The sequence below is a fragment of the Schizosaccharomyces cryophilus genome (assembly GCF_000004155.1).
Source record: "Schizosaccharomyces cryophilus OY26 unplaced genomic scaffold supercont4.1, whole genome shotgun sequence".
Taxonomy (NCBI): domain Eukaryota; kingdom Fungi; phylum Ascomycota; class Schizosaccharomycetes; order Schizosaccharomycetales; family Schizosaccharomycetaceae; genus Schizosaccharomyces; species Schizosaccharomyces cryophilus.
In genome coordinates, this window is record NW_013185624.1 from 1,536,916 (window position 1) to 1,549,261 (window position 12,346).

Consider the following 12,346-nt stretch of genomic DNA (forward strand, 5'->3'; position numbering starts at 1 on the left):
AACAAACTGTGATTAACTATTCAGCTTATATTAGAAAAGAAAGGGTGATTTTACAGAAGTTGGCAGTATGCAAAGGATATGTTCCTGATATAGCTATAGTAAACAAACAATTGGAATCTTGGATATAGTGTATACATGAAATCCTACGAGAATTCAATTGCATTTGTTATAACTTAAATTCTATCTTTTTATAAAAGGGAAGTTTTGTATATTTTTTTCTTGAAAGGAATCGTCTATTCAAGTACTCGAATGGTTGATTAAGTTTTCGTTCCTATATGTAAACAAACATGTTGTACAGAGTAAGCGAAGCGAATAGGTTGGACATCAAGATGTTTTGTGGAGAAATGTAATGTTTTATATAAAAGAATTCCATAAATTAAAAAATTTAATGGAATTCATCAAGAAAACAATGATGCTGAGAATTGGTTCACAACCCAAACTCGTATTCAATCTGAACGAAGGAAAGCCGACTTATTGATAATTAAGCTCAGGTATAAAAAGTTTATCAGTGTATAAGGCTTATCCAACGCATGGAAGAAATTTGCTCGTTCTCCATTCGGTTTCAATTCTTATACCAGACCAGACTACCACTCTAACCCAACGTAGTCTTCAACTTCAACATCCATTCTTTACCTAGGCCTTTTCCTTTTCGGGGCCAAAGTCGCTCTTTTATCGTATTTATTGTTCATTCTTTTAGGATCCTTTGTATTAGTTTTGTATCGTTAAATCGATAGACCAGCTTGAGAATATCACGAGTGATAGAAAGCTTCGATCATTGAAATTCTTTTTTGTTTCTATATACTCATGGATTTGCATATTTCGTGATATTTAGTTCTTGAGTTATGTGTCAAGACTCTGAAGGTAGTAATTTCTCGAGGAATCGTAGATATACAAGTACTGCAAACTATCAGCAATCTTACCCTAGAAGCTCTAATGGGACAATCAACAGATCAGCTTCTTATCCTATGAGGCTGAAGGAATACCGATTAAATGGTCAAACAAAATCTAAATTACAGAGCCTGGCATTTAATCCTTCTCAAGCAAAGTTGAACCCTCCAGAAGAAGAATTCGAAAAAGTTCCAAGAAAAATATGCTCTTCCGTGGTACCAGCTTCTCAATCAGATACCAGGGCACTTCATGACTCAGAAAATCTGATACATGAAGAAAATGCTTCATCCAGTATGTATTCTAAAGACAAGGCTTTGAAAGATAATTTTACGGAATTAAACAAAAATGGTATGTTTTAGGTACAACTAAAAAGTTTACTAATATTTAAGTCGAAAAGGGTTCGCTCAATTTAGAGAACTTGTCTTCGGACACAGGAGAATCATTAAAATCCACCAAAAAGGTTCAGCTTACACCTGGCTCTATACTTAATATGTCAAACATGAATAATAAGCGAAGTTTGGAGAGGAGCGTTTCTGATAGTAAGAAGCTCTCTCCAAAGCGAAAGAAAAATGAGTTTTCGGGTTCTTACAAAAGCTCCAATTCTTTTAATGAAGAGAATCTAGAGTATTACAGGCGTGGAAGTCCTTTGGATAGGATTCCTAGCCTTGTTTCTGTTATCCAAAACGCCAAATCCTCCAGTCAAAGTGTTAAAAGTGAATATTCAGCTTCTAATGTTGATGGCTCAGATACAGAACTTGATGATGACCCATTTGAGCTAGAAGAGGACGATCTGGCTGCCCTCGATTCGATTGAAGTAGAGTACAAACAGAAATCAAAGCATGAAAGTCATCAAAATTCAGAGGATGTATCTCTTGAATTACCAAGCAGGGTTGATGACTCTGTACCTGCTTCTAGTCACGATAGGCAGGTTGATGATTCTGATTTCAATCTTAATCAGACGTCCATTGAAGGTACTGGTGAAGATTTCTTGGATGATTGGGATGATTCTTTCGATAATGAATTACCAACGGTAAAGCCCTCCTATAACTATACGGAATCGACTGTCATTGAGGTAACGGGCGATTTTTACATCTATAATGAACGAAACTATCCTCAGTTAAAACTCGTCTTGTATACTGAAAATGAAGAAACGACGAAACAAGTTTTCCTTCGAGAGGATTGGGTAGATATTCCGGTGTATATAGGCGACTTGGTATATTTAGAGGTGGAATCTAATTCATCAACAGAAATCATCATTGATAATTCTAAGGGATTCATTATAGTGCATCCGAAATTACTACTATCGGCTACAGCTGTAGCTGAAACTTTTTCATGTATGCGCAAAGCAGCTCTCTCAGACAGAGTACTTAACTCTGGATTGCCAACGAAGCCTACTGTTACTGGTAATATTCTTCATGATTTGTTCCAAAGTGCTCTGAAGAATCAAGAAAATGCTGTAACAAACATAAACAAAATCCTTGAAGATTCGATTAGTAAATACACGACAGATATTTACTTTGCTAATTTAACCATTGATGAATGTCGAGAAGAACTAAGTGCTCGAGTTCCTCTCCTTTTGGATATCGTCAAGAAGTTTTTTCATAAAATATGCACCGATGAGTTAAATCAGCAAAAAAAGAAAATTTCTATTCAAAAGCTTCTTGACGTGGAGGAATCTATATGGTCTCCTCGATATGGATTAAAAGGAAACATTGACGCAACCGTTGAAGCCCTTCTGAAAAATACTTCTGGAGAAACACTCACTTTAACGGTACCTTTAGAATTAAAAACAGGAAAATATATAAACAACATTAGCCATTTCGCCCAGAGTTTATTATATACTTTGTTGGTCTCTGATCGTTATAGTATTGAGATTAAAAAAGCCCTGTTATGCTATTTAGAAAATAGCAGTTTGATAGATCTGGAGGCTTCAAAGTCGCAGATCCGTGGTTTACTTATTGCCAGAAATACTTTAGCTCAGCATAACATTCGTCGTTCTTTACCAACGATGCTTAAAAGTGAACATCAGTGTAAGCGTTGCTATGCAATTAATGAATGTTTTCTTTATCATAAAGCTTTTGAAAACGGAAATTCCGAGACTTCAGGCGTCAAAGATCTGTGGAATTCAATTGCAGACCAAATTGGGGGATTTGAGCTACAATTTTTCAAGAAATGGGAAAAAATAGTGACACAAGAAGAGAACTTAACCCTAAAACGGAAGGGTGAGATACTTACGACTGATCTGTATGAACTGGAAACGTTAGGCAAATCGCTGTGTGGTCTTACAATTAAAGAAGAAAAAATCATCCCTCTTGAGATTGACGAGAACATATATTATTTTAAGCTTGGTTTAAAACGTCCTGGTCAACTGAAAAGCTTGGGTTTCAACGTTGCAGATCGTATTTTTGTTTCAGACGAAGAAGGGCATTGGTCTTTAACCAAAGGTATCATCAAAGATATAAAAAATGATTACGTTTACATACAGACATTTCGCCATTTATTGACACCTTGGAAGAGGTTAGATAATTTTGAAGCTCAAAACAATCAGGTATTTTATGGCAGTTACCATAAGAAGGAACATAAGTACCCCGAAGTTACAAAAACATTTAGAATTGATAGAGATGAGTTTTCAGGCGGAATAGCTTCAGTACGCAGTACTTTAATTGCTTGTGTTTTACCTGAGGCCCCAACTATGATTAAGGATATGATTATCAGGTTAAAGCCACCAACATTTAATCCTGCAAACTGTCGCTTAAATCCTTCTCATACAGAAGGACTAAACCAAGATCAAATATTTGCGTTAAAGAAATGCCAAGCTGCTGATAATTATGCGCTTATCCTTGGTATGCCAGGAACAGGCAAGACTACGACAATTGCACGGTTAATTTTATCATTATTAGAGAAAGGTGCCTCAATCCTTTTGACATCATATACGCATTCTGCAGTGGATAATATACTGCTTAAACTCAAACATTCAAATTATAATATACTTAGGTTGGGTTCCAGTCATAAAATTCATCCAAAAATCAAGGAATTTTGTCATACGGCTGATGATGTACCAAAAGATTTAGAGTCTATCAGAGAGTTTTATGAAACACCTCGGATTGTGGCATGTTCAGCACTTGGCGTATACCATCCTCTATTTGAGGTTCGAAAATTTGATTATTGCATAATTGATGAGGCATCTCAAATAGCACTTCCTGTGTGCTTAGGACCTTTGATGCATACTGAGAAATTTATTTTGGTAGGGGATCATTATCAACTCCCTCCTTTGGTGAAAAATCCAAAGTCTGCGAAAGCTGGACTATCTAAAAGTTTGTTCAAGCTGCTTTCAGAGAAACACCCAGAAGCTATAGCAACCTTAAAGTTACAGTATCGGATGAACCATGATATCAATTCTCTATGTAATAATTTAATTTACAGCGGCAACTTGCTTTGTGGATCGAAGGAAGTTGCCGTAAACAAGCTCTATTTACCTATATACAAAATACCCACTGACAAGGCTGGAGAAAATATGAATATGTTTTGGATTCGCCATTTACTTAATCCGGATAACTCTGTTGTTTTTTACAATACTGATTTACTTAATAATTTGGAAACTAAAAAGGACAGAGTATTGGAAAATCGGATGGAAGCTACTCTGTTAGCTTGTGCAGTCCGCTCATTGTTGACAATGGGTGTAGACCAAAAACATGTTGGTATTATATCAATATATAAAAGCCAAGTGAATCTTATTGAACATGAATTAAAAGCTCATGAGCAATTGGAAATCAATACTGCTGACAAGTATCAGGGTCGAGATAAGGAGCTTATATTCATATCATTCGTACGCTCTAACTTAAGAAAAAATGTATGAAGAACTGATTAAACAAATGCTAATGTCATATTTATAGGTTGGTGATTTGCTACGCGATTGGCACCGTATCAACGTTGCTCTGAGTAGAGCAAAAGTGAAATGTGTAATGTTCGGGTCATTAACTACATTGTCGAATTCAGTTGTAATGAATGAACTCATTCAATTGCTTTCAAAAAACAAATGGGTATACGATATTCAACCTAACGATATAAAGGACATTCAAGATGAAAATATAGTTACGACAATGTACAAATCAAATCCGGTTGTCTAATGGAAATGAAATTATGCAAGCGGGTAAACATTGGTAACTTTTTAATTAACTCAAGAGTCATTTACTTAATTAATGTCAGTTTTACTAGATAATTGAATCTGGTAATTGAAAAGCAATTGCGAATAACATATTTATCTTCTACTAAACCCCAGTCCCAATTTTGTATTTATTTGCTTTGATAAATCGTAATAATTTAGTTAAGTGTCGTAAAACTATTTTTTATTCTCGCCATGCTACATGTACATCATCGGTTCTATATCTTTGGGTAATGGTGGAATCTTCTAAAGAACATATTCCTCCTGTTTTAAAAGCAAGTAGACCTGCTTGAGCAATCATAATTCCATTGTCGATACAGAACCTTTCATCAGTAGCATATACCTTGGCACCTCTGTCTGAGCACATTTCTCCCATCATTTGTTGAAGACGATCATTACAGCCAACACCTCCGACAATCAAAACCGAATCAGCTCCTACATGAGCCATTGCGCGTTCTGTAATCTCCACCAACATTGCAAATCCGTTTTCCTGCAAAGAATAACAAAGATCCTGTTTGGTAATTTTATTAGGATTTTTTTCATCCATTACTTCATTTGCAACTGCTTCAACACCAGAGAGTAAACCAGAGAAGGAGCAATCCATGCCTTTCACAGTATAGGGTAATTCAACAAATTGATTTCCACTAGTCGATTAGCGTTTCTATTGCTTTCTAAAACTTTACTTATAGATTTTAGATCATACCGTTTGGCTTCCTGCATAATGTTGTAACCAGGGGAAGGTGCATTCGACAGTGAAATTACACGAGCGAATCTGTCTAAGCAGTTTCCAATTGCGATGTCTAAAGTCTCACCAAATATTCTATATTTTCTTTGGGAGTATGCTATCACTTGCGTGTTTCCACCAGAAACATATAAGACGACGGGATTCTGTGCACCTGTAATTTCGCGGCCCATCTCAATGTCTATAATAGTCAGTATTATTAAGCGTTACAAGAACTTACGCCCAATACAATGATTCACTGCTACCAACGGCTTGTTATACATTAAGGAAAGGGTTCTAGCTACAAGAGCGACGCTATTGAGAGGTGCACCAATGCCTGGACCTAAAATATTAATTATTAGCAAACAGAAACTCATTTAAGAGAACATACCCTTAGTAAAACATATACAGTCGATATGAGAAAACGAAATTTTAGCTTCAGCGAATGCTTGTTTCATCAATGGAATAATCCAAGCCCGGTGGTGTCTAGCTGTATCGCTAGGTAAAAATCCTTGTCCTGGAGGAGTAATATAGGTATGGCGAACATTTGCTAAAACGGTTGCCTTTCCATTAGCATCATGTTGGATGATGCCAATTCCTAGTTTATTTGCAGAGCCTTCTAACCCGAGAGCGATCATTGTTTTATTTATTTATGGATTAAATACCAAAAATGTCTTAAAATATAAATTTTTTGAAACTATAATGAAGCAATGCAATAACTCTTTCCCTAAATTAAAAAAAAAAGGACAAGAAGAGGACAAGAAGCAGAGAAACGAAAACTGTAAAAGTTTTACTTTTTCTGGATTATTTAAATTCCAGTTAAACAAAAGCTGCTCTAGTGAAGGAATTTTGTATGACAAATTCAGGATTTAGGTGGAGGTAGAGCAGTAAGTAACTTTTTAGAGGTATTAGATGCTCAAGAAATTAATTTTATAGATATAATTTATGGAAAGCATTGAAAATAATTTTGAATAAAGTAATCAACTATCTTAATTTATATATGGACTTGCAAGAAACCACCGTTTATTAGTTTCAAAATGTGAGCCAAAATTGACTATTTCACGTCTATATTATGAAAGATTTTAGCATAGTAGAATTCATATGAAAGGTGAGGCAGTTCGGCGCGCACCCATGAAGTACTAAAAAAGAATTATTAGTAAAGGCAATATTACCATAGCTCGTAGTTTGGTCATACCTTTTTCCGAAAATCATGATGCGAAGGAGTTTTCAAAGATTTTTCAAAAACCTCTGATGGAACATGATTTGTTTCAGAACGAGGTAATCGTTCAAAAGTTAATAAACGGCGAGACCCTATACCAGTGTTAGTGAGAAAGAAAATACCAACCGAATTTGTTCATACAATGCGTAAATGGTTGAACACTGTTAAATATTAAAGAAAGACAGGGGTGACGAGGAATGTCTTCAATGCTATACTCTTCCGTGATAGTAGGTAGCCAAAGTACTAATCGGCCATAGTCTACAAGATGCATGGCTGCAAAACAGATCAGGTCGAAAACCATGTCACTGATTTGATACTGCTCAAGTTTAGGGTAATGAGATGTTGACGTTGAATCAGAAGTTGATTGACTTGGGGAGGAAGAACCTGACGAAGATTTTGCAATTTTTTTAGCACCTGCGCGTACGCCGTAGGGAGCTATTAAAGTTTTAGTAAATATCTGTTATTTAGCAGTTACTTACGATCACAGACAATTGCATCTACTAGAAAGTTTTGCCTGAGGGGACAATTGGTAACGTCTCCAGTAAAAACATCCACAAAAGAATTAGCCAATTGATATTGAGTAAAGTTAGACCGTATAGATTTCCTTCCCTTCCCTCTCATTTGCCTTCCATCTATATCAGAACCTGGAAACTGTTAGCAATCATTTAAACATTCAATTTCATACCCATAGTGAATGCTCCAAAATAGCTACATGTGTACAAAAAGCTTCCCGTGCCCGCAAATGGATCATACACCAATTTACCAGGCATGGCCATAGCCATCTGAGCTGTAATAAGCGAAAGCTCAGCATCAAAGCTTGTGATTCCTATATAATTCCTTCTTTTCAAATCGAATTTGTCAATGGCATCTCGTGAGCTGCCACCGCACCAGCGACCAAAATACATTTTTGGTCCTTCGATATCTTTGCTGCGATTTTCCAAGAGCGTGAATATACACTCTGGATGTTTCATCGAGACTAAGCCTTCCAACCCCATGTACCCGAAATCATTTATGATTGACAGTTGTTCTTCCATCGTCCGTCGAGTGCCGAAAGTTTCAAATGTGAATTTATACGAAGTTTTCTTTTGATAGGCTAACCACGGGGGAGATGGCAACTTTGAAAGATAATCGTGCAAGCTATCAAATGTTTCTGAAAAGCCATACAACTCGTAGATACCTTTACAGAAGATCGATCTTCGAATCCATCTAGCAGCAGACAAGTCATCTTCAAGTTCGACCAACAAAAACGGATTCAGTGTAGTGGCATTTGTGTGATTTATCGGGTAAACAGGCTTTTCACTTTGACTATGCGCAACACTGGGTTCCTGTAGGTCTAAACTTTGCCTTACGCAGGAAGGCTTTATCCATCGATAATGAACGCATTCAATCTTTGCCAACGTTTCCAATTCAGGTATATGAAAGTCGGCATGCGTTGATGCTAAGTGAAGTAGATAAATAGGCATTTTGGCCGACTTTACCCTGCGATTTCAATTACAGGATACGGGTCTTTTTCAAACGAAGACTTATAAATTTTAGTGTTAATTTAACAAAAAGATCTCTAATAAGCGCTAACAGATACCTAACCACCTTACTTTAATAAAATGAATTCCACTTGTAGTGGTATACACGTACATGTCAAAAGTGTTCAATTTTACACTTAACCACTTTGCAAGCAAATTTGTATAAATCCTCGTTCCTCAGACGAGAGAGATTAAATGACTTAATTTTTTGATCGTTTAAAATAATTTGTGGAAGAATACCGTAGAGACCGATCTAGGACCGTTTCCTTCATTAGCTACAAATTCCTTTTTTTTTCCTGTAAAATGTCTGAATTAGAGGCTGAACTTAACAGTATTCGCGAAAAATTGAAAGAAAATAACCCTTCTGAAGCTATCGTACTTGCCCAAGTGGCTGTAGGAAAGGCTGCTGAAAATGATGGTCGTGCTCATGAAATGCTTGGTGAAGCTTTCGCTGAGCTTGGAGAGATAAAAAAAGCTAAGAATGCTTTTCGAGAATCAATTAAAAGAAGCGAAAACTTACAAGAGGATGCCGGCTATGAAAAGTATCTTTGGATGGCCCAAATTATTGAAGATAGTGAAAAATCCTTAATGCTTTATGATCGAGGATTGACCATTCTCTCACGGTTATACGCGATGAATGCTGAAGATTTGGATGTCAAGAAAAAATTACAGGGTGCGTACTGCAGTGTTGCTGAGCTTTTTATGACTGACCTTTGTATGCGTGAGGATGCTGAAGGTCAATGTGATAAATACACCAATCTAGCTCTACAAATTGACCCTACAAATGCTGAGGCATTACAAACACTTGCTTCTATGCGCATCAGTCAACAGAAATTTGAAGAAGCGAAAGAGGCACTTAAACAATGCTTACAGTCAATTTCAAATGCCGCTGTGGAAGACAGTATCGATCTTCCTACATATGCTATTCGCACTTCTGTCGCAAGACTCTTAATTGAAGTTGAAATGCACCAAGCGGCCCACGATTTGTTAATTTATTTGCAGAAAGAAGATGATGAGATCGTTGATGTATGGTACTTACTTGGCTGGAACTGCTTCGTGGAAGCTCAGAATTTACAGGAGCGAGGAAGTGCATCAGAAGATGACATTAAAGAGCTGTTAATCAGCGCCAAGTCGTACTTTTTGGGAGCATTGGCTACTTACCAGAAAACGATGTGGGATGACGAAGGTATTCTGGAGCATATCAAAGAAATTCTACAAATTTTGAAGGAACTCGGTGTTCCTGATCCTGAAGAAGAAGCGGATGAACCCGAAGAGTTTGATTGGGAGACGGACAGCGACGAGAATATGCAGGATTCGTAATGTTAATATTTCGACTCTGTTAACTAATACTTGACGAATTTGGGTCTGGCATATACTTTTTTTGGTTTATAAAAATTAATATATTTTATTGGGGTTCTTTAGATATTTCTATGTCTATGCATCATGATCGGTTAGTTGTATCATAAGTTATCTATAATTTTCTGTGTTTTCTAATGTAAGCCTACAATCAAGCTAAACACTGATTTATTATTAAACCTTACCTTTTATTTTGTATATTTTTGATGCTAAATATTTTAAAAAGCCCCATCCTTTCAGCCTATTCAGACGAAGTGGGTACAAAAATTTCATCGCTTCTTGAAGAGGGTCTTTTGTATTCAGTAGTTCCATTCCAAAAAGATCATGATCAATCAAAAAAGGATCTTCGTCCTCGTCTAGTTTGATTCTTTTCAACCGGGACTCTTCTTGTAAATGTAACTTTCCCACACTTTGATTTTGGTCTTTCTCAAATTGAATTTGCTCGAATTCATTCATAGTACGCACTGCGGGGGCGCTTTTTCCATATTTAAAATAGGGAGATTTATACAAATCTAAGTAAATGATTGTTGCACCTAAAGCAACTCTAAGATAAGTCGGTGAATCCCACAATGTTGTAATCCAGTCACACATTTCCAAATACTGCTCAAATTCTGCGTTTTCAGCACAGTACGTATGATAGCTAAAACTGAGACTGGACCATTCTTTAAATATATTAAATAATTGATGAAATCTCTTCAATGCTAATCCATAAGATTGTTGACGAAGTAAAGATTCGCCATCTTCAATAAGAAACCAAATGCACTCGGTTTCAGCGAGATAAGTAGGAACCCCACCAAAGCGGTCTTTACAAAACTTGGAAAGAGATTTGTATGCTAATTCGGTTTCGTCTATATAGAAATAAGTCTTAGCAAGGCGGCTCGCAAGCGCGCGATCCCCTTTGTCAAGCTCAGTGCAAAAAGTCAAACTATGGATAGCATCACTCCATTCACCCAAACGAGATAAAATTTTACCTTTCAAATAGTATAAATCTGGGAGTGTAGGAAGGTCAGTAATCGCTTGATTAATCCAATATAAAGAGCTCGTATAATCCAGGGTAAAGTATGCTAGGTAGCTGAGATAGTATAGGTTCCAGACTTGTGCTGTAGGATTTTTCTTGTTCGTATTCACCAATTGAAATAGCAAAGCTTCCTTTATTTTATGAGCTAAGGAAAAATCATCTTTTATCAACGGTTTAAGTAATAAAATAGTAGAGGGAATACCTTTACTTGTAGAATATGTGAGAATATGCTCCAAAAAGAAATTATAGTCAAGATTTACTGCAACCAAAAATTGTAAAATTAGTACTTTGATGTTCATTGCATTAGGAAACCATTCTAACAAACACTGAGATTTCCTATACAGCACATCCCTCGGGAGTCCTTTATTAATCGTAAGCTCGTACAAGCTTTCCAGGTATCTCCTTGTATATTCATTTTTATCAGGATTTCTTACAATCAACTTTGCATACAAAGGTAACGTTTTGTCAAACTTATGAAACCGAAAACACAGACTGGCCAGCTGTTCATCCCGCTGCCAACTACTAGAAATGAAGGAAGAATATGTCTGTAAAAAACTGAAAGAAACTTCAAAATCTAATCCTTGGCTAAAATTTATTTTGGGTATGAAACACGCAAGTCTTGATGCCACATTGGGAGTCAGTTTATGAGAACTCAAAAGGTCGATGCAATGTGCTAAACAGTGATCGAAAGAGCCAGAAAGATAGTAAGAAAGCGTAAGACATAATCGATATTCTAAATTTTCAGAGTCCATGCCGACTAGTGTCAGCCATGATTGCACTAGTGCGGCATAAAGTCCTAAATGAAACTGAATATAGGCAGTATCATACAACAAGCCTTCATTCTTTGGGGAAAGATTGACAGCATTTTTATAGCAATTTAAAGAATTAAGATAATCCTTTTGATCTCTGTATGTAATCGCTAGAGCTTGCCAACAAAATCGAGATTTAGCATTCAGACTAGTTGCCAATCGGCACTTTAACAAGGCATCTTGATGTTTTTCTAGTTTGCATAAATTTAACCCTTCTAACGCTATAGCCTCGGCATGCTTTGGCTTTCTTTTTAGAATAGAAAGAGTAGTCTTCAAGCTACGAGAATAATGACCCTCTTCAAATTGGTCTACAGCGCGATCAAACAGAGCAGCCTCTTTTCCAGAAGATTTTTTCATAGGGAACCTTTTCAGAATGCTTCAGCAGTACAGACGGTATCGTAAATCCACAAAACCTTTCGATGACAAATTTGTTAAGGAGTTCAGTCCTTAAAGCGACAAAATCATGCGTAATAAACTTTTTTTGATAATCAACGGCCTAAGTATTTGGCAAAATGGAACGGGACTGAGAGTTTTTTAGTCTCTTCTCAAGCTGAGATGGTTATACTGGACACTTTTTTACTTGATTCTATATACCTAAGAGATGTTCCAAAAAAAAAAAAAACCAAAAAAAACCCAAAACTTACAAAAGAAGA

The 12,346-nt window shown here is 36.4% G+C and overlaps 5 protein-coding genes across 5 annotated transcripts; 2 read left to right on the forward strand and 3 right to left on the reverse strand.

Moving 5' to 3' along the window:
* Positions 1-502: 502 nt before the first annotated feature.
* Positions 503-5,167, forward strand: SPOG_03024 (DNA replication endonuclease-helicase Dna2). Its single transcript, XM_013165685.1, has 3 exons — positions 503-1,236; positions 1,278-4,738; positions 4,782-5,167. Exons 1-3 carry the CDS (start codon positions 843-845, stop codon positions 5,013-5,015), a joined length of 4,089 nt encoding a protein of 1,362 aa, XP_013021139.1. The 5' UTR covers positions 503-842; the 3' UTR covers positions 5,016-5,167.
* On the reverse strand, positions 5,087-6,672 carry SPOG_03023 (metallopeptidase Pgp2). Its single transcript, XM_013165684.1, has 4 exons — positions 6,163-6,672; positions 6,013-6,114; positions 5,754-5,973; positions 5,087-5,694 (listed from the first exon to the last, which is right to left on the reverse strand). The coding sequence occupies exons 1-4, from the start codon at positions 6,407-6,409 to the stop codon at positions 5,235-5,237; spliced, it is 1,029 nt and encodes a 342-aa protein (XP_013021138.1). The 5' UTR covers positions 6,410-6,672; the 3' UTR covers positions 5,087-5,234.
* Positions 6,655-8,696, reverse strand: SPOG_03022 (tRNA (guanine-N2-)-methyltransferase catalytic subunit Trm11). The gene is made up of 5 exons (XM_013165683.1): positions 7,676-8,696; positions 7,470-7,634; positions 7,132-7,425; positions 6,967-7,082; positions 6,655-6,910 (listed from the first exon to the last, which is right to left on the reverse strand). Exons 1-5 carry the CDS (start codon positions 8,451-8,453, stop codon positions 6,869-6,871), a joined length of 1,395 nt encoding a protein of 464 aa, XP_013021137.1. The 5' UTR covers positions 8,454-8,696; the 3' UTR covers positions 6,655-6,868.
* On the forward strand, positions 8,634-9,992 carry SPOG_03021 (uncharacterized protein). Its single transcript, XM_013165682.1, has one exon. It carries the CDS (start codon positions 8,814-8,816, stop codon positions 9,828-9,830), a length of 1,017 nt encoding a protein of 338 aa, XP_013021136.1. The 5' UTR covers positions 8,634-8,813; the 3' UTR covers positions 9,831-9,992.
* A 48-nt stretch (positions 9,993-10,040) lies between these two features.
* SPOG_03020 (NatA N-acetyltransferase complex subunit) lies at positions 10,041-12,050 on the reverse strand (the record flags this gene model as incomplete). The annotated part of the gene is made up of 1 exon (XM_013165681.1): positions 10,041-12,050. The coding sequence occupies one exon, from the start codon at positions 12,048-12,050 to the stop codon at positions 10,041-10,043; it is 2,010 nt and encodes a 669-aa protein (XP_013021135.1).
* Positions 12,051-12,346: the final 296 nt, after the last annotated feature.